A 25351-nucleotide genomic window follows, 5' to 3' on the forward strand; every position below is an offset into this window, starting at 1 on the left:
AGGATTGATCGATGCAGACCAAGCATTTCCAGAGGTAGTAGATAATTCTTCTCATGAGAACTTTGCGCATACCTCATCTCTTTGACTATGACCACATCTAAAGCGGGGCAATAGCTGCGAATCTCAGCAACGCGCTTTCGACCATTAGATACTAAGGTATGGCAATGTTCATACTACAGGAAAAAATTACTGTATCTCAGGCCGACCAAATATATACTGACTGATGAGAAGAAACGCAGAAAAGACACCTCATTTGCCAGCTGCTTCTCGAGATGGAGAACAAAGTGACTCTTGGCTCTATCCAAAAGACTGTCTGGGACGGGCGCATCCCGCTGGAAATTGTCCTGGCATCATCGGAAAGCCGAACCTTTGACCAGACAGATCCATATCTTGTATGCCCCGTGAACTTCAAACGCGCAGCACAACGAGACGCTAATTCTCTGTAAGATCTCATATCCACGCATCTCATATCTGCCCTCATTGCTTCCCAAGCTTCGAGCATTTTTCTCGAATTCATTAATAGAGCCGGACTCCTTGCCACATGATGGTTGGTTCGAGTTCGAGGGAGTGCCTTTGAAGTGGCACTACCCAGTTGGCCTGCTATTTGACCTCTATGCTGGGGCGGACCCTGCTTCAAAGTCTGCCTCAGTGGGTGATGAATCTCCTGACAGGGTTTCACCGTTACCTTGGAAACTAGTAGTGCATTTCAGAGACTGGCCAGATGAGGAACTCGTGCGGCTTGATGCTGATGGGATGGTAATGAACGATGCCTTCATCAACAGCGTGAAAGAGGCGGACTTTCTCAGAAATGGTACAGCAAAAGGCATTATGAGTCTTTCGAAGGAGGACTCGTCAGGACTTTGGAAGGCCGTCGAGAATGGTACGTGAATTTCCGCCTCAAAGTATTCATTCGTACAAATGATCAACATCGATCTGACGCATTCATAGTTGACCTTCCCTCTTTCCAACGCATATCCAGCATCCTTCTTCCTCAATTATCACAGCCATTCAGAAATGTTCCGGTCAGGATCTTTCTCCCACTCCCACCAGATGCGGAGTCTTCATCTTTGAAAGTGGTACAATCCCCAATTCCACCTTCAATACCAGCATCGAGCATGCAATCAAGCCAACTTTTGCCTTCACGTGGCAGTCCTACTACACAAACTCAAACCATGGGGACTGTCTTGCACACATTACTACCAAATCTGTTTCCTAGTCGAAGAACTCCTGTTCTCGCGAAGCCTGTTTTGCATGGAGCTGTGATACCTATGTCTTCCCCAATTGAAGAAGTAGTTAGAAGCTCTGCTTATGGTGATGGGTGGGCGTATCTGGTCGTTCGGATGATGGGATGAGATCAATTAATATTTCCAGGAAATTCTATGTCTGTTCTATTGAATGCCTTTAACATGCCCCCCCCCCCCGAGATATGAGACCTTACTGCATGATAGTGAACTGATTCATACCTGTCGGTCGATCTTATGAATGAGCAGAACATCTGACTAGCAAGAAGTGCCCATTGAGAGGTCTAGCCCAATCATCATAGCCATAGTTCTCGCTACGGCGCATGATCCGGGGCAAACCTTACGATGATCGTAACTAGCACATGTGAAGCGGACCCATTGTGGATGGAGCAGCTATCAGCATCGAGCTCCCTACAAACTCCACCTGCAGAGATTTTAAGTTCGGTCGTCTCAAATCTGGAGCGCCATGGCGTGATGCGAGGGTCCACACGGGATGTCAGAAAAAAATCTAGATTGAGCTAGACCTGCGGACGCCGTTCGGTAGAAGCGGGAAGCGAGCTGTGCAACTGAACTATCTATAAAGCCGGAATTGAGAATTGTCTGGCACTGAGGGCTATTGCAAAATAGAAAGAAGAAAACCGCCTCTGAAATTTCTTCAAAGCGCTACGCATAGTGCTCAATACAGTTCGCACTAGGCTCGGGGAACGCCGTCCGTGTCCATAAGTGGAGATCGACGTGAGCCTCGGACCTTCTCAACAATCAATTGTGGGTTAAGGGGGCAGCTTGTACTCCGTAACGGAATTTGATACCATTCTATGACAACTCATTACTATACTCATTATGGCCGAGGCCTTCATTATAGCCACTCATTACACCTCATTATAGTACTATCCACTCCAGGTGGTCCGTTTCACGCCACCAGAGAGCTGTTTCATAGGCAGCTCTGCTAGACCAATACTTTTTTTTTGTGACTTATACCTAGGATGAGTTTGAGTTGTCGGCGCAGCTGAAAGCGGAACCTGGAAGACCAAATATTAGTCGCAAGTTATGCAGCGCTGGGGGTATATCAAACTTACCAATCGCTCCTGTGGCGTACGCATCAATGATCTGAATGACAACACCGTAGGTTGCGCCAACAAGGAAGAAGACTCCCAAAAGAACCATTCCCCAGTGCAACAAGTAGATAACCTTTTGCACAAGTGTGCCCTTCCGGTAGTGGCCGTTGCAGTAGAGCCACAGGAAGCCAGGAAGACACATGGCGAGAGGAGCAAAGCATAGGGAACCAACAAGTGCAATCAAGTAGTTGAAAATTGGGATGGCTTCGGCGAGGATGAAGGAAATAGCGCCGAGAACAATAGTGCAGCTCAACCAGGTAATCCAATGCACAGCGGTGTTGGCTTGCAAATGACGGGTCTTGCCCAAGATGCGCACAAAGATGTATTTGGCGGCAATCTGAATAACGATGTCAGTGTTCGATTTTTCTGATATGCTGTGTAAAAATGCTGTACTTACGTGCAAGTAAATCGTGGCGCTCATGACCAATCCGATCAGGGCGACACCATAAGATACCATCTTGATCGTCTGTCCGGCGCTCTGTATCAAGCATTGGTTAGCTCATGGCTACATGGAATCGGTATGGGGATACTTACGCCCAGGGAGGGACTAGCCACCCATTGTCCACACCAACTATAGACAACCAAACTGAAGGCAAGGTATGAGGCAGTCACCAAGGCCATGCACAGATAGAGAGACTTCTTGTAATCCTTCGGGTTTCGCATCTCCGACATCACCGGGATGAAGGCACTGGTACCAGCCGAGGAGACAAAGATAGTGCTAGAAGCAACCATGCCAGCCGCAAACCCGGGGTTATTGATAGCAACGAATCCGAGATCGTAGGGGCCCTCTTGCGGTGCGGCGGCAGGTCGGTCGCGTGTGGTGACTCCGATGACAACGATCAAGACTGCGGCGTAGATCGAAATGAACCCTACATATGTGAGCCAGCCCACATGCTGGAGTTTGCGCACGGAAGCAGTCGCGACAATAACGACCGCCGCGATCAACGACCACCAGACAGTGCATGCAGCATGGTGCGAGAGAGCATTCAGCGCTGTTGACACTCCAATGATACCACTTCCTGTGACAAGGACATAACCAATGAGGAACATCAGACCGGTCAACTCTTTGGCGAAGAAACCACCAGCAACCTCCGCCATATCGGCGATGGAGTGGCAGTGGGGATACTTCTTGCGGAAGTTGCCCAGAATCACGAAGGAGTAGGTGTTGAACGCGCCCCAGGCGACGATACTGATAGAGCCACCCACGGCACCAAGTGAGTAAAGCGATGAAGGCAGCGACAGCACACCCGTCGCGAACAGCACCTTCACGAAGATAATACATGCCTTGAACCAGCCGACATTACGGAAGCTGACGCCGTCCTCGGTCTTCTTGAAGACCTCATGCTCCTCAGTTGAGTCCCGAGGACTCCCCAACTCCGTGTCGTGCACGCTGGCCTTCTCGTCAACAGTCATGATTGCAATTGGCAAAAAGCAAAAGGAAAACAAAGCACCAGGCTGGAGAAGAAAATTTGGGGGATCCAAGCGCAATTAAAAGAAAATTCCTCCACGGAGTATAGTCCCCAGACCACCATGTGCCGGTAATCTACTGTGGATCCCCCAAATGCAAGCGACAGCACACTAGTTGAGTAGTGAGGAACTAGTATGCCGTGACTACACTTATAGTTTAGGTTGATCTGAATGGACCAGAGTATGTCCACTATTTTGTTACAAGTAACCTTCCAAGGCTAGAAGTCTCCACCATTTGTCTCATGTCTACATTGCCACCTGTGAAGTCTTCCAATTGTCTCCACGCCTATCCACGTGCCAATAGATCGTCTTGAGATGTGCATTGGTGTTGTACCCATTCGTTTTAGCTTTGCCTGTCTTTTGTACTTTTCACCCATATTTTATCTCTAGCCAAGGGGATTGCAGGACATCTGCTGCTTAAATCCTGCAAAGACCCACTGCAACCATTGAACAATAGGATTATCCCCTTGATGTGAACAACTCGGGAAATTGTCCGTTCAAGATTGAATGTCTTTTATCAACTCGGAAAGAGGCTCAGAAACGTCAAAATAGTCGAAGTTCTGGCTTTTACGCACAGGATCTGCAAATATTCTGCGGATAACGAACTCCATAGATCTCGGATCTTGTGTTGTCTACTTTCAAAAATTTCTAGAATGTGAAGCTAACTTGAAAAACTTGAAGCGGATCTCATCATATCAGAAGCTTATGGATGGCCGCTCTTGATCTCGACTTCGGTACTAGAAGTAGGTTGTTACCGCACAGAGAAGTTTTGCACTGTGTTCGGTTGAAGATCTTTCAGCAGTCATTTTGCTTATTGTGCTATCTGTACCCCTGATCTTGCAATGTATCAGTTTGGTCATCAAGCTTAACGGCTCGACCACCTCGTCCGTTACGCCTGTGGACCTGCCAGCTTATGAAAGAATTTGTCAATAAAGTCGGAATTCAAAGCGCTTATTACACCATAATAAGTAGATGAGCGGCTGTTTAGTTATATCAGAGACAAATCACCAAGGAATTACAAACCGACTGGCATCTGCAAAGCTGCGATTACAAATGTTTGGCTATGACCTCAAGGGTTGATTAACAGTAACTGACTTTATTTTTTTTCCAAAATTGTCAAATGGCAGCCAGATTTATAGAGTGAAATTAAGATTGCAGTAATGAAAGCCGTATAAGAGGCCAAGGTTTCTTTCATTTCATGTCGTGATAATCCTAATCTACTCGCTGTACAACAACACTCCTCAGTGCCAATCATAACCAACCGCATAACATGACAGCTCCGTTCAGTGATTTTGCACAAATTGGCGTGAGCTATCTTTTGGACTACACGGCGCCTCTAAGTATAGGTTGAATTTCTCTTTCGGCCAGCGGAACTATTGGCAAGATAATTCTCAGGGCCGTTCTTTCATCAGCTGATATCAAAGTAATCGTGCTATCACACAATACGAGCAAGGCAACCCCCTCCAGTGTAACAGTCCGCAAAACCGATATATAGGAGGCTGATCTTGAGTCTGCCTTGAAGGGCCAAGATGTTGTATTCTCAGCTTTGGGTGCCACTGGATTTCATGACCAGAAGAAGTTCATTGATGCTTCCATCCGCGCTGGTGTGAAGAGATTCATTCCACCTGAATTTTCTTCAAACACATATAGCGATGCTTTTATACAGTTGGTGCCTCTTGTTCAACAGAAGACGGTGGTTCTCGAGTATCTAAGCTCCAAGGAGTCGGAGGGACTCACCTGGACGGATATTACAAGTGCACTTTTGTTTGACTGAGTAAGAATATTATTCAATTTTATGATTGAGATGGCTTTCTAATAGTGTTTCTATACTAGGGTCTCACCACCGGGTTCCCCGGCTTCGACATTGTGTCTTGTACTGCAACCATCTGGATGGCAGTGACAAGGCATTTACACCACTCAATGAGAAACAACTAGGGGATGCGGTAGTTGCCGTTCTGAATATTGACCACGCGAATGCCAACCAATGTCTTGATGTTACCTCGGTTGAGACCTCGCAGAAGGAGATTCTTGGTGCTTTGGAGGAAGCCATCTCCTCCAAGTGGGCGGTGTCCAGTACTAGCACTGACGCTGAGGTTAGTGTAGCTATCAAAAAACTCTGCACTGGTGACATAAATGGTGTTCTTACGCTGGTTCGTGGCACTAGATATGCGAATATCCCTGGACTTCGTGCCAGTTATGCGAAGGATGAGATGCTCGCAAATATCTCGTTGGGATTTAGAAACAAAATGTAAAACAGACTGTCATTCGGATTGTTGAAAAATTTTAGAAGCTTCAAGTATCTGATTCAATTGGCATTAAGCCATGCCTAGCATAGATAGGAAAATTGGAGAAGATGATGGATTCCGATTGGGGCTATTCTTATGATGAAGCCAAGTATCTAAAGTATCAGGATTCTCTTCCTATGTTTACAAATGTCTATTTTAACACGCGGGGAGTGAGTTGACATCAGATGGAAGTAGGAGACCTGGTCTATTTTTAAACTCAGAAATACTATCTGTTTGTAATGGGAGGGCCTGCGACATATTTCTGTTAGGACTCCGAAAAAGCCTTGAAGCATTTAGGATCTGCAAATGTATAATCAAACACCATACCTTTAATTTGACCCGTATTGCCTTGTTATCATATGAGAAATGATCTACCTCCGTGATTACTACCACCGCATTTGTGTGCCTTTGCCTTGATGTCGTGCTACACAAGCTCATTACGCAGCATAAGCGTGGCTGTGTTGCCATCCCTTGTACCGTGGAAGAAAGGTTGGGGAAAACCGTGCTTGAGAACAAGAAAAAATACGCGTCGACCAAGGCCACGCATATTGCGATCCCCATGCTCTACAAAAAAGGAGTAATCTTCAAAGACATCATTCCAAGGCCTACATGTACTCGTAACCCAGGACCAAGACGGACTTGGAGATCCTCAATTCCGAGATGACAGTCCCTTTATTCAAGCCAGCTCGGGATACATTCCACATCTGGTCGTGATCAGAGCTTGCATGACGCTAGAGTAGCCTCACCGGTCGAAGAAGAACCGTTTCAAATGCAAATATGGCATAAAGGACCGTTGGCCGATGACCTAGCGTGCTGCGTGGTTCATGGCTGAAATCTTTGGCCATCATTCCCCGATCTGTTCATGGTCCGACACTCTATTCTGGCACTGTATGAAAACGGGTTGACAGGGCAACAATATGCAAGCCGTTCCTTATGGATCTATATCGGAGATGCTCGGATGAAGTCAAGATGGGTATGCTCCAGACCAAAGCGTGATTGACAAAGGGCAAACGTTCTCAAGGGATGGCCGGTGTCGCCGATCACTGCCCCCTTCGGGGCCGCCCTTGGAGACGAGCCCCTTGGAACATTTGATTTTGGGGTCTAAAAGCTTTGCGTTTGTGATAGGTATAGCCAAGGGGAGATTAGATGACCCATTGAGTTTTCTGTAAGGTCCAGGGGCTAGATGTGAATAATTCAATAATTGAAAAAACGATTTACTAAAAAAAGACACTAGTTGACTAGTCGAGGATCATTGCGGGGGTTAGGGTACAATCGAACCTCACCATGAACATGAGCATGCACATTAGCATAAATGCCTCACCTGAGACAACCTCGGGGTTGCTCAGCTTCTACCTAGCCCTAAGGGCGAATAAGGGATCGACGCATTTAGTGGAGATAAGGTTGTTGGAATTCTACAGCTCGGACCAGGCGTGCCTTGCATAACAAGGGCCCACATCATTAAACATAGCTCGCGTAACAAGACTGGAATGAGACTTTGGACACGCGTGGGAAAAGCAACCTTAATATCTGAAACAGCGGCTCCCATATGGCTTCTGTGGCTGGCGCAGGGGGTCAGGGGTCGATCTATACAGATATTAATAAAATAGCTGCTTGCATACCTCGTACAGACACGCATATTTCGGTAGGGCACGCGGTACGGTCCACTACACTTTACGGTCCGTAAGCCACGCCAAGCGGAAAGCTGTCGGATTTCCAAAGATGCCCCCGTCGTAGTGGATGCTTAATTTCGGGTTGAAGCCTAGGGCATCCGGTAGTGGTCTTGGTGCTCTTGAGCCACAGGCCCAAGCTCACCTGTTAGCTCTCGTCAACAAGCGCCTTTGAGGCTTGAGCCCTTTGCCTTGGCAAAACCAGAAGGACCCAAGTGCCACTACGTAGCGCCCCCGTAATTCAGATGCTGATGTCTTCCTCGCTGGGACTGCTGAGTATCTAGACTCATCATACTCAACCTCAACAGGGCAATCCACGTGCCCCCTTCTCAGGCGCGCTGCGAGATAGACATTTGAAGCACTCTGAAACAAGGCGCTTGCGTGTTAGCGATCTTAACTTTTCTAGTGCAGGGTCCTGGCATTCTGGCGGCTGGCATTATGGCTGTGCAAATTGACTCGTAGGGCTTGAGACGTGGCTGGTATGGATGTCACCATCATTATGATCGTATGCCGAGAGTTCCGGCCTAGCCTTAACTCGCAAAAAGATCTGCAAGGATGATATCAAGAACGGCAAAAGAAGATAGCATGCTGCAGTCGCGCGTGGCCCGGGGAATGCAGCATCGTTAGCTTTTACGCGGTCTTGGCCTTTCGGACCTATGAGATCCTTTGAACATAGAGCTAAGCCCCTGGGCCAGCGCATGAAGCTCCATGTGATCGACCACGCGACATTGTTTCACCCTTGAGCTCTGTTTCGAGTTCCACGCGAGAATGCCGGACCTTGTGAAGCGCCGTTGCCGCCAAGATGATTGACGGTCTTAACTTAAGGCTTGGTCGTTTCACCAGGTTCTAGGCCCTAAACATGACGTTTTAGTCTTCTTCTATGAAGATCATGATCTTGCCCTTGTTTGATAATCCCGTTAAAGATCCGTTTGCAGAACTGCATTTGCTTTTTAACGCAAACGCACCCCCTCGCTTCATTCCACGGCACATATACCCAATTCGGTTACTCCCTCACCTGAAACATATGGTAGACCATGTGCTAAGGAATAATGCCCTTTTTTATTTATTTTTATCATATCGCAGGGACGAAGTCATCCTTATGCAGCTGGTACCTGCCCCCTAGCCCCAGCTTCCTGCAGCCGGGCCAATAGCAGCGGGCTTGTCGCCTGTTTCACATAGATGGGCCGAACGGGTATGTGCGTTTGACTATGGAGATCTCGGACTTATCCACATCAGGAATTCCAGACCCGCTTGCCATGGTTCATGCGGACTACACCTTGGCCTTAAAAGTTGGGGCCAAGGGTCGACATGCCGTCACAGGCCCATGGCAAGTGGATCTGGAGTAGATGCGAACCGAAGATCCTTCCTTCATTCCTACTTTCGTTTAGCTTCTCCGGTCCATGTGGGCCACGATGCAAACTGCTGAAGCTCGCGTGTCTGCCCGCGAAGGCATGCCGTCTCCATACATGGTCTCAGACCTGCAGTGTATATATAGGAGAGCTCCTGCTCATCTATGGCCTCATTGTTCTCAGGACATCCAGTCAGCTTCAATCAAGAAATCACAATCCCAATCAAAGGCATACATCGCTCTCGAACACCACACTACTTCCTCGACATCGCCTTCGATTGCTGGCCCCGTCTCATTGCCTGCCAACTTCTCAGAGTTCTGTTGGGCACCTTCAACAGTCTGTAAAGCCATTCGATCTCCAAACGATCATATCCAATCACACATCATGTCTATCCCAGAGCCAAAAGCCTCAAAGTGAGTTCCTTGTGGGACCCAAACCAAGGAGCCAGACGATTAACAGTTATTTACAGTATTACCAACGGCACCTCCACAGCCGCCGCCGTCAGCAGTGCAAACATCAGTCAAGTCCCAGGAAACAACCGGAACAGTGTCGACCGGTTTGCACGAGCACCAGCATCCGAAGGGCCATATTTTGCCAGTGCCCGTATTGGAGACAGATCAGCACACCTCAACGGGATATCCAGCCAACTCAATGCCATGGACGCAGTCTTGTATACCGGACGATGACAAGTGAAAGGAGAAAGAAATGTATAAATTGAGCAGCATCTATGTGTATATCTATCAAATATATGGAAGGAGACATCAATGAACGTGGACAATCACCAAACTTCAAGATCGGGAGCATTCCAGATGGCTCCAGCTCACAGTAATTCAAAAATGTAACTGGCAACCTCTTCATACTTGGTACTGGGGAATTCGTGTCCGGCCTCATAGAATTTGAAAACGGCATTTCCACCCAAGGCAGCTGTGGCGTCTGGAACAAGCTCGCTCTTGACAATGATTGCATCATTGTTGCCGCACAGAATGTGAACCTTGTTGTCAGATGGTCTTTTATCCTCGCCACTAGAGACACTGTTCTGTACGGTAAGATATTCGCCAAGACGCGTCCATGTGTTCCATTGGCGTTGTCTCAGAATTGGGCCATGACGCATACTTGACATGAACGCGTGGACAAACCCTCCATGGTTATTCACCTGCCACGCCACAGCAGCAGGGACGTTGATGTGGGGGTATTTGCGAGACAAGAGCTGAATCTCAGCAGCATTCTGTGAAGGCAACTCCTCAGTGAGCGCATCCGAGGCATTGAGTTTATGGTTCTTGGGCTTGGGGGTGACTAGGGGCCCAGCCCGCAGTCGACGACCAACCAAGTACCCTAGCACATTCTCAGGCATGAAGCCACGCTCATATAGGAGACGGCTCTGGAGACTGACTTGCGAATCACGGACCAAGCCTGCAGGAGCGAGTAATACCAATGATGAGATGAGCTGAGGGAAATAGGCTGCAAAAGCGGCGGCAATACCGCCTCCCAGGGAGTACCCTGTAAGGCAGAATCTACCAGACTCGGCACCTGTCCAAGAAATAGGCGAAGAGGTCAGAGCGAGCAGGATTTGTGTTGTGAAGAGACGGTTGTCTTGAGGAAGATCTGCGGGACAGTCGGAATATCCTCGACCAAACCTGGTTTGTTTGAATTAGCATCAATTAGAGACAATTCGATTAATCACATACAGGTCAAAGAGCATTACGCGACATCCCCGATCGACCAGCGCATGGGCCAATCCACCTAGCGCAATGCACGGCGTGGTGATACCGTGCACTAACAGCACCTTGGCACCATCTTCCGGGCCAAATTCATATACTCGGATAGAGCCATATGGACTTGCTACATCACGCGCACCAGGGAGGACATCAGTCGGGAGCGGAAGTTGGCGATTCTCGGCCTCCGAAATGCCAGGCAGCAGTGCCGATCGAGGAGACGGAAGGATAGTCGGACGTTCTCCGCCTCCAGAAAGAAGAGACCGAGCAAAAAGACCCAGGGTGAATGAAGCACCTGTCACTGCTAGCAAGGGAATCTGGGTCTTGTGGTTCGAGAAGGACTCGGAGAGGAAATCCACGGTTTGGCTGTATAGGGCCATGGTTGCGCTGCGGGAGGTTACCCCTGGAACAACTGCGATAGGGCGGGTGTTTGTTGCAAGCTATTACAGTAACAGGAAAGCCCTACTTGATTGAATACCGAGACTCGAGGGTAGGAGACAATCTAAGTCAAGTAGACGGAGCAGAGTAGGTGCGGTGAATGTGTTGGGGAGAGGAAGGACCGAGGCTCGCGCTGACGCCATGTGCCTGATAGGAGATTAGATAGCAGATAAGACACCTCAAGTACATGAAGTCAACACTCCATTTCTCTGGTTCTTCTTGCTTTGTGAGATGATCCGGAGTATGCGTATAATCAGTTGACGGAGATGGACTCAAAGCAAATATAAATTCTCGCGTTGCTAGTCTATTAAACAGACGTGAAACCCCAATGAGCAAGATTCTTGGATATGCTTCCTGGGTGACGAGAGACAAATATATGTATCTCACTGGCGAACGCAAGGAATTCTGTGATCTTAAACACTGGTATATGCTTTGCGCAAACATGGAAGCGTACCCTTCTTTCTGAAGTAACCATTGAGTAAAGCAACCTGAACTGGCATTAAACACTTCATCTCAACAGGAAGGAATCGATATTTTATTTCAATATTTCAGTCAATAATTTGTATAATAGCCCATTTACTACTGCCTGGTCGTAAAATACAACACTCTTGTCACTTCAGTACGGCTCCGTATCTCCGAGGAAACCCGCCCACTCGCAAAAGACCCCTTCATCCGAGGTACATTGACCTCTAAATGATTAGCTAGTCAACTTGGCATATATACTGACGGTGAAGAATACCGTGTCAAACCTGGCAATGGAGCCTGATAGCATACGCAGAAAGTGATCGAGCCCAGCGCGATGTAACCATGTACAAGACTTTCTTCCGATTTCTCCGTGTGCGATATGTTGGAAGTGTGAAGCATCAAGGACCGGTAAATGTACTTTTGAAGTTGGCCTATATAGTAAAGAATTTGGCTTTGTAAGATGTAGGACTTGGCCATGTACCGAGAGTGGCTGAGATTTATATTCGGTTGACGGGTATATCCCCACAAGCCAGTGTCAACTCTTGCCAGATACACAAGATCTCAGCGTGGGGACAAAAACAACCCGTTTATTTTCGCCACTGCCGCCCCCTAATATTATCCGGGCAAATAGCCAAAGTTTTGCCCTATCGAGACCTTAGAGGGTGCATATGTACCCGCTTATAGTCTTTCTTTGCAAAACAGGACACATACCACTCTGAATCGAGCATAATTTGTGATAGCGTGCCTAATTTAGGCTATAATAGTCAGACATTTCAAGAAGTCATTCAGAAAGAAGTTTCCAGTGGTGGAACCCGGCGTGCGATCGACAGTACTAGCCAAGACTCAGTGTGTCTGTCCTTCATTTTACTTTCTTTAACCCTAGATGCTTCAAGTTGGGTTATTTAGCCAATGAAGAACCATCTCTCCACAAGTGAGACCATGGTGTACTCTCTTGTGCTAAACGTCTCTTCCATTCCGATCTCGGAAATGTCCTAGAATTACGAACCACCTATCTGCGTGGGAATTGTAGTTTATCTTGCTTAGTTTCCATAGTCTTCATAACGTTGACACTAATAGGGAGCTGAGTCTTTCTGATGGAAGTCTATGAGCTGTTCACAATGTAATCGGTTCTTAGATGATGCTTCGGAATATCTCTGGGTTCTACGAACTAGATGTAGTTGAATGTCTCGTTGCATCAGGAGAGAGACAGATCGAGATATCCAATAACTCCTGGGCGCTAAGCAGTCGTCCTCTTATTGAAGGATTTTCTCTCTGTGCTGTCCGTTGACCCCAATATTACCGGGGAGGGGCGTGGTTTCGGTCTGAAACGCCCTATACCCGAAAGGGTCTGCAGAAGATTCCTCCGGGCTTTGGCTTGACGCCTCGCAGATTAAATGGCTTACACTTGGTATTTTGGCGGTTTGATATGAAGTAAATGAGCGCCATGGCGGCGACTCCAATCTAGCGGCGCTCTTGGCGACTCAACCCCCACAAGGTGCCTCATGATGCTTCAGGGCATAGTTAAATTTCATCACCAAATCACTTTCAGAAAACATTGGTTCTCAATGAAATTGACCGGCGATCTATAGGACCATCGACAGAGCGTTAATCTGCAGCTACTATTCCTGGAATTGCATCTACGAACATCAACGGACAGAACTGGATCGGGTCGATCTCCGTGTTTACAGATGTTGAAACTCTGCTCATCCACTTTCGGCCAGAATTGTGATGAGACATCGAAACCTGTCCGACGATGATCTTTGCCATCCTTATTCGGCGCCGGGTCCACTTCCGAATCAATATACGACACCGGAGGTCGCCTAGTATGGAATATCGACAACAGATGGGTTAGCTTTGTCGTCTATGCCAGTTCAGATACGGTCTTGCGATCCGCTACGCCGGTCATGATATACCGAAAGACCCTGGTAAAGTCTTGCATGGCAATCTAACCGAGAGCAAGCCTCAGGGGAAGAGAGATATAAAAATCCTTAGACAACCCCGTGTTTCTTGTTCTTCAACTGCAGGCCAGAACACAAGTCATCGATACATTGCAATCCATTCTCTTTTCCTTCGCAAGAATGTACCAACGTGCCCTCCTTTTCTCCGCCCTGGCGGCGGCTGTCCGTGCCCAGCAGGCTGGCACATTGACCACCGAGACTCACCCTTCTCTCACCTGGCAGAAGTGTACTGCCGCTGGCAGCTGCACTGACCAGTCCGGTTCTGTTGTCATTGATGCCAACTGGCGTTGGACTCACTCTGTCGATGGTTCAACCAACTGCTACACTGGCAACGAGGTGAGATTGGCCCCTAGTAAGATGGTTATTGAATTGAGAGGCTGACTCGGTGATAGTTCGATGCAACTCTGTGCCCGGATGATGAGACTTGCGCTACTAACTGTGCTGTCGATGGTGCCGACTACGAAGGCACCTACGGCGCCACTACTGACGGCAACGCCCTGACTTTGAAATTCGTCACTGGTGCCAACATCGGTTCTCGTATGTTCCTGATGGAGGATGACAGCACCTACCAGATGTTCAAGCTGCTCAATCAGGAGTTCACTTTCGATGTGGACACCTCCGGTCTCCCCTGTGGACTTAATGGAGCTTTGTACTTCGTTTCCATGGATGCTGACGGTGGTCTCGCCAAGTATGACGGTAACAAGGCTGGTGCCAAGTACGGAACCGGCTACTGTGATTCTCAGTGCCCTCGTGACTTGAAGTTCATCAATGGCCAGGTTAGTCTTTATAACGAACAAAGCCTGATGGCCGCACAAGAAAAAAATGGCTGATGTATAAAACAGGGCAACGTCGAGAGCTGGGAGCCTTCCGAGAACGACAAAAATGCCGGTATTGGCGGCCACGGATCCTGCTGCAACGAGATGGACATCTGGGAAGCCAACAAGATTTCCACCGCTGTGACTCCCCACCCTTGCGATGCTGCCGGCCAGACCATGTGCGAGGGTGACGACTGCGGAGGAACCTACTCTTCCAGCCGCTACGCCGGCACGTGCGACCCTGATGGATGTGACTTCAACCCCTACCGCATGGGCAACGAGAGCTTCTACGGACCCGGCAAGATCGTCGACACCAACTCCAAGATGACTGTCGTAACTCAATTCATCACCGACGATGGCACCGACTCCGGAACCCTCAAGGAGATCAAGCGTCTCTACGTCCAGAACGGCAAGGTCATCGCTAACTCAGCCTCCGATGTCAGCGGCGTCTCCGGAAACTCCATCACCACCGATTTCTGCACAGCCCAGAAGACTGCCTTCGGCGACGAGGACATCTTCACCCAGCACGGCGGTATGTCTGGTATGAGCAAGGGCTTGGAGCAGGGTATGGTTCTCGTTATGAGCTTGTGGGATGACCACAACTCCAACATGCTCTGGTTGGACAGCAACTACCCCACCACGGCTACTGCTACTGACCCTGGTGTTGCTCGCGGAAGTTGCGGTGCTGATTCTGGTGCCCCTACCGATGTCGAGTCTAACTCTGCTTCGGCTTCCGTGACTTACTCCAACATCAAGCTTGGCCCCATTGGCTCCACTTACTCTTCGTAAATTTGAAAAGAGACCGGGCAATTCAGCTGTTGACTGGCTATACTTGGAAGGCGAGGCTCAGCATGCTCGTCTTAGAGCCAGGATCTGCAATTGCCCAGGATGAAGCCATAAGACGTGGTATATATTGAGTCTGTGTCAAAGTCATCTATAGAGAGTATTTCATGTGTCTTTGCTAGTGACAGTGCGAATCAAGTCTTGATTGTTTTTTGATGTCATTCACGTAGAAAAGGCGGTGACGGTTGATTCTCGGCCGGGCAGAAAAAAAACGACCGGCTCCAAGCTTCAGCTTTTCCATTCACCGTTCTAAAGCCAATTCAAAATTACATTGTGTCTGTGCTCACAAGAGCTTTTCGGCCATTCCCTTTCGACTTGATTTGCCAGTCTGCAGCCATGTTCGACACGGTCTGCACGCTTCCGCTCCCCTCGGACCTGTTCTCTCAGGCGATCCACCCCGAGGAACCGGTGGTCTCTGTTGGTCTTGCTTCAGGCCACGTTCAGACCTTCCGATTGCCTTCCGAAGACTCTGATGAGGAAGATGATGCGGCTTCTAACGCGTCTGCCCGTAATGGTAAGGGCCACATTGACACTATGTGGAAAACTAGACGTCACAAGGGTAGCTGCCGCACTCTGGGATTCAGCACAGATGGCCAGACACTCTATTCAGCTGGCACAGACGGCATTGTGAAGGCCGCAAAGACAGAGACTGGTCAGGTCGAAAATAAAATTGTTATTCCTTATGAGAAGGACGGGTATGGGAGCTCTTTCTACGATTGAGTGATTTGCGTTAGCTAACCTACTGGCTTTTTTGTATATAGATCAGTGGATTGCCCGACTATTGTCCATGCTCTTTCTCCTCAGACCCTTCTTCTCGCCACTGACTCTAGTGCGCTGCACCTCTACGATCTCCGTGTCCCGTACTCGAAGGTCTCCGCGAAGCCCGAACAGTCGCACCACCCTCACGACGACTATGTCGCCTCATTGACTCCCCTGCCGGCCTCTGATACTAGCACTTCTGGATTCAGCAAGCAGTGGGTCACCACTGGTGGCACTACTTTGGCTGTGACCGACCTCCGGAGAGGTGTGATGGTGCGCAGTGAAGACCAGGAAGAGGAATTGATCAGTTCTGTCTATATGGGTGGACTGCCCTCTAGCGGAACCAGCCGTGGTCAAAAGGTGATCGTTGGTGGAGCTAGTGGTATCATGACATTGTGGGAGAAAGGCGCATGGGATGACCAAGACGAGCGGATCCGTGTCCACCGCGACAATGAGGGCGGCGATTCAATTGAGACTATGGCCGTCGCACCCGACTTCTTGGGCAAGGGCAAGCTTGTCGCAGCCGGTTTGAGCAACGGACAAGTGAAGTTCGTGCGCATCGGACCTAACAAGGTCGTCTCCGAGGTTGTGCACGATGAGATCGAGGGCGTTGTAGGCTTGGGCTTTGATGTCGAGGGCCGTCTGGTCTCTGGTGGTGGTCAAGTTGTCAAGGTCTGGCATGATACTGGGGATGCGGGCGCTGGTGCTGGAGATAAGCACATGATAGATTCGGACGACAGTGATGAGAACTCAGACAGCGAGGCCGAGGAGCAGCCGCAGGAACCAAAGGATCGCAAGAAGCGCAAGAAGGGCAAGGGCAAGGACATGAGTGGTGGACAGCATGTCATGGCCTTCCACGATCTGGACTAATGCCTCCGGATCTTTATTATCTGATACCCATTTTCTGCAGAATTCACCCCGAGCAGAAAAGTGTACATAGCGTCGGTGTTGGGATTAAGCAATTGAAAGAATACAAATCATTAACACATTCCACTAGATTTTGATAATGAGGGGAAATTTATACCCATTGGGCCGTATATCCGTTCACGGATGATCTCTAAGGGCTTATTCATGCTGAACTAAGATGACGGGGGTATTTCCGCACATTGTTGAGTTCATACATCCACCCCTCGTGCAAGAAACGAGTGATACTCAAAGTAAGTACGAATTGCGTGCGAACGTGGGCAATTTAAATGCAGTACAAGTAAAAAGAAAACCTACAAAAGTGCAATGGCTCGGAGAATCAACAGTATGCAACTGCCGGCAGACCCACCCACGGATGACGCTTCTTGTGGGGTGTGGGGGACTATAAGATCCCAGGTCTCGCCCTAGAATATGCCAAACACAAAATGGACGCCTTCGACTACAACCCCAACCCCGGCCGTGTCGTCTTCGGCAGCGGCACACTACAGAAACTCCCCGATGAGATCGCCCGCCTGCAGGTAAAGGCCCCGCTGGTGCTGTCGACGCCCCATCAGCTCGGCCAGGCGGAAACCGTCAAGGATGTGCTCAAGGGCCAAGTCGCTGGTATCTTCAGTGAGGCCACCATGCACACACCTACCAATGTCACCGAAAAGGCTCTCGAATATGCCAAGGCACAGGGAGCTGACTCCGTCATCTCCATTGGAGGTGGAAGTACCATCGGTCTTGGAAAGGCGATTAGTATTCGTACTGGACTGCCTCACATCTGCATTCCGACAACTTATGCCGGTAGTGAGATGACCCCCATTCTCGGCGAAACTGCCGATGGATTGAAGAAGACTCGCTCTGATCCTAAGATTTTGCCTGGGACTGTCATTTATGATGTCGACTTGACAATGACTCTGCCGGCGGCTATGAGTGCCACCAGTGGTGTCAATGCCATTGCTCATGCTGGTCCGTACATCACAGATTCATTGAATTACAAAGAATACATGTCTAATGGAATCCTATAGTTGAGGCTCTCTACGCTCGCAACACCAACCCAATCATCACCATGATGGCACTGGAAGGCACACGAGCACTCGCATCATCCCTGCCAGAGATCGTCGAGAACCCAACCTCAAAATCCGCCCGATCAAAGGCTCTTTACGGCGCCTGGCTCTGCGGAACATGCCTGGGCAGCGTTGGCATGTCCATCCACCACAAGCTGTGTCACACCCTCGGCGGCAGCTTCAATCTCCCTCATGCCGAGACCCACACCGCTGTCCTGCCGCATGCCATCTCTTACAATGCGCCTAAAATTCCCGAGGCCATGAAGCAGCTTGCCGACGTTCTCCCGGAAAGCAATGGCGACGCTATCCACGGTTTGAATGTGCTCTTGACTAAGCTTAATGTCAAGCGTGGCGTGAAGGACTTCGGAATGAAGGAGGAGGATATTGATAAGGCGGCTGATATTGCGCTTTCCAATGCTTACTGGAACCCTCGTCCGATTGAGCATGCGCCTATTCGTGAATTGCTGCGTAGGGTTTGGGCGGGTGAACCGGCTCGGGCTGATCTGTAGATATGCTACGGTTTGAATAGCAAATGATGAAATATATAAGTATCTGCAATTTGCAGGCTTAATTCATTTATTTTCCATCTTATATGATGTTGTAAATCCTTTGCGCAACTTATGATCCAATAGGCGATTTCGTATTTTGTTATCGATGGCGGGGGGAAGTGGGGGAAATCTTTTTTTCTCCAAAATTTTTGGCTTCTTATTTCCCACATCACACCACCATCACCTCCACCAAAATGGGTTCTGAAATGGAGGCAGCGCCGGTGCTTTCGACTCCCGATGACCGCATTCTCGAAGAAACGAAGCCGGTAGTCTCGCGAGACCCTACGACTCGAGTGTCGGACGATGAACTCTCCATTACCTACGATATCGAGCGCACATTGAAGGAGATCCGGCAAGCGCGCTATAAGCGCATCGCTCTTCAGTTTCCTGATGATATGCTTCCTGATGCCCCGCGGGTTTTCCAACTACTCAGCAGGGGCCTGGAGCGCGAGGAAGTGACCAACGCCAACGGCATCGAGCCTGCGAACCAGACCGAAGCCAGCAACGGCGATGACCTGGCCCACTCGGTCTCTCAGCTTCAAATGGGGGAAGACAAGACAGGAAAAATTGCGCCTCGGTTGACTATCTTGGCGGATACTTCTTATGGAACTTGCTGTGTCGACGAGGTGGCCGCTGAGCATGTAGATGCAGATGTGGTTGTCCACTACGGAAGATCATGCTTATCGCCTACTGCGCGGCTGCCTGTCATCTACGTCTTCACGCATAAAGCTCTTCCGCTAGAGCCTGTAGTGCGAGCGTTCAAGGCGACATATCCTGATCCGACGACGAAGGTAGTCATTGCAGCTGATGTCACCTATGCGGATCATGTTCAGACGGTGTATACTCGGCTGGTGGAAGAGGGATACAGCGACCTATATGCAACTGAGATTATGCATGAGCCTTCATCGGCAATTCCCAATCGTACGGTCCCCCGTTCAGTCCTGGAGTCGCCTGAGACTCTGGCTGATTGGCAATTGTTTCATATCTCTGATCCGCCAACTGCCCTCATGATGACACTTGCGTCTCGGGTGGCTGCAATTCATATCTACCCTACGGACAACTTGGGTGGTGAGAATGTCAAACCATTGCCTGCTTCTACTGCTGCAGCTCTCCGACGACGTTATGCAACTCTGACCTCGTTGACTACGGTGCCAATTTGGGGTATCCTTATCAACACTTTAAGTGTGAAGAACTACTTGCACATTGTGGAGCACGTCAAGGAGCGCATTGACAAGGCAGGCAAGAAGAGCTACATGTTTGTCGTTGGCAAATTGAATGCTGCCAAGGTAGCCAATTTCAGTGAAATTGGCGGCTGGGTTGTCATTGGCTGCTGGGAAAGCTCGCTTGTGGACAGCAAGGATTTCTGGAAGCCAGTCATTACTCCATTTGAGTTAGAACTGGCTTTGCAAGACGACGAGGATCGCGTGTGGACAGGCGCGTGGCAGAGTGACTTCCAGGCGGTTCTTGACCAACCAGCTGCGGAGGCCAATGGAACCAGCAAGGAGACATCCAATGGTGCCATGTCTGAAGAAGATGACATGTCAGAACCCGAATCGGCACCGCCCGAATTTGACCTGCGCACTGGACGATACGTCTCACATTCGCGTCCGATGCGGGATCCCGCTCCCCGCGCTTCCCAGCTTGATGGATCATCTACCAGTGGGCCATCCGCTGCTAGGGCGCTGGCCCGACGGGCTAAAGGTGACTTAGCCATGATTGGCGGTGCCGTATCACCTGGTGCAGAGTACCTGCGCTCACAGCGGACATGGAAGGGTCTGGGCAGTGACTTTGACATCCGATATGACGAGGATGAGGAGGATGACAGCACCCTGGTCAAGGAAGGGCGCAAGGGCATCGCCAGGGGCTACACTGTAGGCGACGCAACCAGCAAACATTAAGACCATTTGCAATAGACCTAGCGATCAATGCATTTCTATATAACATCTGAAGTCTCGAGATCTGGGGCTCATCACATGACGTTGTTGACGGGCGCATCCGGACATCGATTGCTTCTGGACCTCTTTTTCTCTCTTTAATTCCTTCTCAGTAATTCTTTGTACTCATCGCTTTGCTTTTTGTATTTTTTTCTAGGGTTTCCCTGGTGGGCGATCTCGTATCTCTTCGTTCTTTTCGTACCCCTCCCTTTCTCCCCCTTCAAATACCGCCAATTCGGCCCTTGCGACACTCGTCTTATCAATTATCGACACTCTACCTTTGATGGCCTTGCATGGTGGCTTACCTCTGGGTGTGGTAGCCCCCTCGTTCACATCTTCAAGTCGTCTTATCATGCGCTGCGTCTCTACCCGAGCTCGCGACGTCGCGTCCCAGTTTTCGACCTAAGCGCCGGCGGTTTTAGTCCATCACAAAGGATCTGTGGTCAACCACGACCTTTACAACGTGGCTCAGGAGGGGGTTGCTGGTGAAAATTCCGCAGCGATGGATGCCATGCTGGGAGATGCCCTGGATCGCCCAGAAGAGCGGATGCTTTCCATCTTTGAGCGGGTGATCACCACAAATGCTCCCATCTTTGAGTCTCTACTACTACAAATCCCGACCGATACTATCATCAAACTATACCATACTTCTCAATACCTTCGTACCTTTCTTCGATCATATCCGACCGCATGGAAATCACTCTCGTTTCGCCTGCCCTTTCCTCCGGGAACTTTACCGACACCTACAATCACCGATCCAAACATTGCAGATGCAGAGTCTCCGCGTCAATCTCGCCCTTATGCCCTGGACATGTTCCTGATGAATGTGGTGATTCCATTCAGTGGGTGTTTGAAGAGCCTGGAACTGGACAACACGGCCATATCGGGGGAGAATCTTACATCAACAGTGCTGCATTCGCGCCGGGAGACACTGGAACATCTTTCCGTTCGTGGATGCAAGAATGTATCCCTCAAATATCACATAGTGCCGTTCCTCACTATGTTCGCCCTGCAACGTGAAATGGATATGAAGAACACCACCGGTACTCACTCCCCTGGGATGAAACGACTTGCTCTTAAGAGTCTCTACGCTTACCGGTGCCGTCACCACCGCAGGAGACCGTATCTCTCTTCTTCGCTGATGCGGAAGGATGCTGATGCGGAATCAACTCATGAGCTTGTCAACATCTGCCACAAGCTAGGAATCTGGACAGATACTGCCTGGTGCACCACGCCTGCCGGGAGATGCGCTCGGAGAGCCGGTTATGTTAAATCGAGATTCCCGCACGGAGCAGGAACACCGGAAGTCTGGGTAGTCTTTGATCGACTCTGGAGATCCAAAAACTGGATCGGCCCTATCGAACTTGAGGATCCTGAACCACGCGTGCTTGACGGCAAGCTATGGGAGAACTGCGACACTGGATGCTTCGGAGAGGCATTAGGGACGGGTGAGGGCATTGACTGGGGCGAAGGCAAAATGACGCCGACTCACCTGCGTCAAAGTCACACGAAGTTTGTCCGTGGCATCCGCTGTGACGGCTGTCTCGAGGATATCTCAGAGCGGTGTGAGCATTGCAGCGTTTTGATGCACTGCGTCGGGTGTCGTAAGACACTTTGTGCGAGCTGTGCCTATGAACGGCCGTACCTTCACAGGACAATATCAGTTCCCTCGTCCGAAGGCAACCCAAGCATCACACCTTCCTTCTGGTGGGCTCCTGGCGCCACACACTCTCCGGGGTCAATGCAGGATCCAGTGGATTATGTGACAGACCCTAATGTACCCGTAACGTCAATGTCCGACACGACTCCTATCTTGAACTTTCACTGGTGCTGCACCAAGCCGGATCTCTCTGGGGGAGGCGGGATCAGTATCGGGCCTCGTAATCGCGAAGTGGACCAGGTGCGAGCAGTACCTTTGCCCCGAAACCAAGGTTGGGAGGATCTGGAGTACACCGTTAGCGAATGGAGCAAGTCATTTCCCAAGTATGCATATGGTGACCCGAGCAAGCCGGACTACTCTCTCGAGGCGGGGCATCTCGCGATGATGAAATGGTTGCTTGGACCTCCTAATCGGCAAGTTTCACCATGCCCGCGCAACTTATGCCAGGGATGTTATGATTCCCCCCAGTGGAAGGTCCACTGCAAGAGCTGCTCCAAGCCACTCTGCATTGAGCATGACCTCCGTGGACTACGCCTCCGGATCTGCGGTTACCGTGATCTCGAGACGGAGAAGCAAACCATTCAGGGGCGATTCACAGTGAATTCTCCGGAATCCTCCAACCCGGATGAGCTTTCCGGGTATAACCTCCCATTTAGAAGCCAGCGGCTTCTCGATTCGGCAACTAAAGGCTTCATTGACAACTCACAACCAGATAGCCTGGAGGATACCCCCGATTCCCATGTCGGTGATCAATCGGCTCCCACATCCTTCTTTTCCAACCAACCATCTCGCTCCTTCTCTGCCCCGACGTCTAATCACTCCTCCCCACCATCATCCTCGTCCTCGATTTACTTTGATTCGCCTATCGAGAGTCCAAAATGGCAAGGCTGTCAATCCTTCTTCTGTCCCCCGGCTGATCCCATCACTGGCATCAGGGATGTCAGAGGCGGCATCCGGGATCAGCGCCCAAGGTGCCCTAGCTACCTTCGAGAATGCACGGGCTGCAAGGTGTATGTATGCGCGGACTGCATCTATGCATACCCGCCTTGCAAGTGTTCGTATTGCGAGGAGCACTACTTGTGTCCCAATTGCATGAGAGACGGTCCTCGTGATGACCGCTGCCGTCGCCGTCGGGAGGAAAATGCGCGGTGCGAGCGGAAGTGGAAAAAGGACATGCAGGTGCTGGAAAGCATCCTGGAGTTGAAGGTGGCTAATGAGCTGGCTGAGTTTGCTGGCGAGTTCTTTGACCTCGTCGAGCAGCGCGACAGCTTACCCTCGGTAATCAGCTACGATGACCAGATCACCGATCTCTACGAAGGCGACGTTGCAGCAGCGGAAACATCCGCCCCGTACTTTGAGCCTGATGACATTGACTGGTTCCTTCAAGACTCATATTAGCCGGTATCCTGGCTCACCGTCTCTATCTTTTCGTGACCTTCATATGCTTTTTTTTTGTTCCAGTTTCTTCAGCGATCTCATATCATGGCGTCATGAGGGAAATCATTTATTCGTCCGATTTACGGGATCTTCCGTAAGCGATCTACTGGGGTCAATACCATGGCGTTCCAACTCGGTGTAACAACAGGATGATCAGCACATCCATCTCTTTGCTGCACCTCGACCCCCTCTTTCCAACCGGGCTAAGGCTGCAGACGGGGTCCCGGAATTGCACTATTCCGCAGTGACTCCGAACTGCTAACCGCACTGACGATATAGCTGGCAAAGGATGCAGGCACCGTGCCAGACTTTACGACCTATTTCTATGTTTCTTAAATCTTTCTATTTGTTATAGTGCTGGGCTGGATGACCCGATATCGATGTGAGGGGGACACGATGGCACTCAGATTACTATTATGTCGGGCAATGTCAGCGTTGACCATGTAGCGACATGCCTCGAATAATCAACTATCGTTACCCGTTTGCTTCAGCTCCTAACTTCATCCAATAGCTGTTCGTCTGTCCGGTCCTTTTGACCCCTGGCCATTGTATAATAACGCCACACCCTGAACAAAAAAGTCCGAACAAAAGTACGCAACGAACTACAACAACCAGTAAGGATGCACCACATGCATAGCTATACACAAGCCAACGGGCCAATACAAGCAATCGCCGGTTGTTGAGCAGATCGACGTCATGTCATCTGGGCCAAAACGGCGAGAAACAAAACCACCGATCAAATAGGAACCTCCCTCCAGCCGACAATATACCTAATCTGGTGCCTGAAGAAAAGAGCCCCGAGCACGACAACCCTACACCAGGGCGTGTTGGTCATCAGATGATGCGACGTTGTACAAAGCCCGTAGAGTACGTGTCGGACCGCAGATGGACAGAAACGATGCGGTCAAGCGACAGCGGCTATGGCACCCTGGAGTACACTTAGTGCATGCAAACCACGTGGGAGTGCATGCAACGTCTGCAGTGGATATCCGGTATACACCCCCGGCACTTTTCCTTATCGGCGGTGAATAGTTGTACGTGGTTGGGCTTTAGAGCGGTCTGTGTGTTGTGTGGTTTGATTGTTTCAGCCTTAGCTAGGTAGAGACATATCGCCGTGGGTGCCGGTGGAAGTATAGTGTGGCTCGGCTGTACAGGGGTTCGGTATATAGATCTAACACGTATTCCAACAGTTAGGTAGACACATACTACAGTATTCATGTTCTCCATAACTCTACATATAGTCCCATAGATCGTAAATAGAAGTATCAATTCCGGGTGGATCGGTCGATCCCTCGCAACTCTACCCGATTCCCCGGTGCCCCCTTTTTTTTCTTTCATGTATCTTTTCGGTTCTCCCTAGATGCCAGACCCATATATCGAGATCGGCTGGCGCGGATGCACTCCCTAGCTGCCCCGATTGGGCGCGGGCTATCCTCGGAAGAGCCACTGGAAGTCATCCTATTAGTTCGGAGGGCACCATTTGGAATGTGGATGGAGTCCAGGGAATTTAACAAGTACTGTACGCTAGGTCCCGTCTGACATCATGTCTAAACATTTGAAAGAAACAAACGAGAAGGGCAAATGCTCCAATCAGATGTCTTGGATGTTTGAATGGTGCTTTACCCGTCCTGGGTTAAGCGGACCGACATCCCGTTTCAGTTCAGGCCCCAATCTAGGGAGATGTC

The 25351-nt window shown here is 49.8% G+C and overlaps 10 protein-coding genes across 10 annotated transcripts; 8 read left to right on the forward strand and 2 right to left on the reverse strand.

Annotated features, from left to right (window-relative positions):
- Positions 1-239: 239 nt before the first annotated feature.
- N7508_009112 (autophagy protein 5) lies at positions 240-1352 on the forward strand (the record flags this gene model as incomplete). Its single annotated transcript, XM_058467175.1, has 3 exons — positions 240-392; positions 448-880; positions 949-1352. Coding segments are annotated over 3 exons (990 nt in total), but the record flags the coding sequence as incomplete, so codon positions are not given.
- Positions 1353-2219: 867 nt separating this feature from the next.
- N7508_009113 (uncharacterized protein) lies at positions 2220-3769 on the reverse strand (the record flags this gene model as incomplete). The annotated part of the gene is made up of 4 exons (XM_058467176.1): positions 2220-2260; positions 2318-2693; positions 2754-2834; positions 2891-3769. 4 exons carry the CDS (start codon positions 3767-3769, stop codon positions 2220-2222), a joined length of 1377 nt encoding a protein of 458 aa, XP_058315022.1.
- Positions 3770-5192: 1423 nt separating this feature from the next.
- On the forward strand, positions 5193-6075 carry N7508_009114 (uncharacterized protein; the record flags this gene model as incomplete). The annotated part of the gene is made up of 3 exons (XM_058467177.1): positions 5193-5297; positions 5319-5577; positions 5657-6075. Coding segments are annotated over 3 exons (783 nt in total), but the record flags the coding sequence as incomplete, so codon positions are not given.
- Positions 6076-9508: 3433 nt separating this feature from the next.
- Positions 9509-9810, forward strand: N7508_009115 (uncharacterized protein; the record flags this gene model as incomplete). Its single annotated transcript, XM_058467178.1, has 2 exons — positions 9509-9537; positions 9594-9810. 2 exons carry the CDS (start codon positions 9509-9511, stop codon positions 9808-9810), a joined length of 246 nt encoding a protein of 81 aa, XP_058315024.1.
- A 134-nt stretch (positions 9811-9944) lies between these two features.
- N7508_009116 (uncharacterized protein) lies at positions 9945-11216 on the reverse strand (the record flags this gene model as incomplete). The annotated part of the gene is made up of 2 exons (XM_058467179.1): positions 9945-10758; positions 10810-11216. The coding sequence occupies 2 exons, from the start codon at positions 11214-11216 to the stop codon at positions 9945-9947; spliced, it is 1221 nt and encodes a 406-aa protein (XP_058315025.1).
- A 2601-nt stretch (positions 11217-13817) lies between these two features.
- Positions 13818-15301, forward strand: N7508_009117 (glycoside hydrolase family 7 protein; the record flags this gene model as incomplete). The annotated part of the gene is made up of 3 exons (XM_058467180.1): positions 13818-14033; positions 14090-14473; positions 14540-15301. 3 exons carry the CDS (start codon positions 13818-13820, stop codon positions 15299-15301), a joined length of 1362 nt encoding a protein of 453 aa, XP_058315026.1.
- A 390-nt stretch (positions 15302-15691) lies between these two features.
- N7508_009118 (WD40 repeat domain-containing protein) lies at positions 15692-16984 on the forward strand (the record flags this gene model as incomplete). The annotated part of the gene is made up of 2 exons (XM_058467181.1): positions 15692-16050; positions 16117-16984. The coding sequence occupies 2 exons, from the start codon at positions 15692-15694 to the stop codon at positions 16982-16984; spliced, it is 1227 nt and encodes a 408-aa protein (XP_058315027.1).
- Positions 16985-17463: 479 nt separating this feature from the next.
- N7508_009119 (maleylacetate reductase) lies at positions 17464-18596 on the forward strand (the record flags this gene model as incomplete). Its single annotated transcript, XM_058467182.1, has 2 exons — positions 17464-17989; positions 18049-18596. 2 exons carry the CDS (start codon positions 17464-17466, stop codon positions 18594-18596), a joined length of 1074 nt encoding a protein of 357 aa, XP_058315028.1.
- A 233-nt stretch (positions 18597-18829) lies between these two features.
- On the forward strand, positions 18830-20533 carry N7508_009120 (2-(3-amino-3-carboxypropyl)histidine synthase subunit 1/2; the record flags this gene model as incomplete). Its single annotated transcript, XM_058467183.1, has 1 exon — positions 18830-20533. One exon carries the CDS (start codon positions 18830-18832, stop codon positions 20531-20533), a length of 1704 nt encoding a protein of 567 aa, XP_058315029.1.
- Positions 20534-21071: 538 nt separating this feature from the next.
- N7508_009121 (uncharacterized protein) lies at positions 21072-23627 on the forward strand (the record flags this gene model as incomplete). The annotated part of the gene is made up of 1 exon (XM_058467184.1): positions 21072-23627. The coding sequence occupies one exon, from the start codon at positions 21072-21074 to the stop codon at positions 23625-23627; it is 2556 nt and encodes an 851-aa protein (XP_058315030.1).
- Positions 23628-25351: the final 1724 nt, after the last annotated feature.

Source organism: Penicillium antarcticum, assembly GCF_028974205.1.
Source record: "Penicillium antarcticum strain IBT 31339 chromosome Unknown utg000009l_segment0_segment0, whole genome shotgun sequence".
NCBI lineage: Eukaryota > Fungi > Ascomycota > Eurotiomycetes > Eurotiales > Aspergillaceae > Penicillium > Penicillium antarcticum.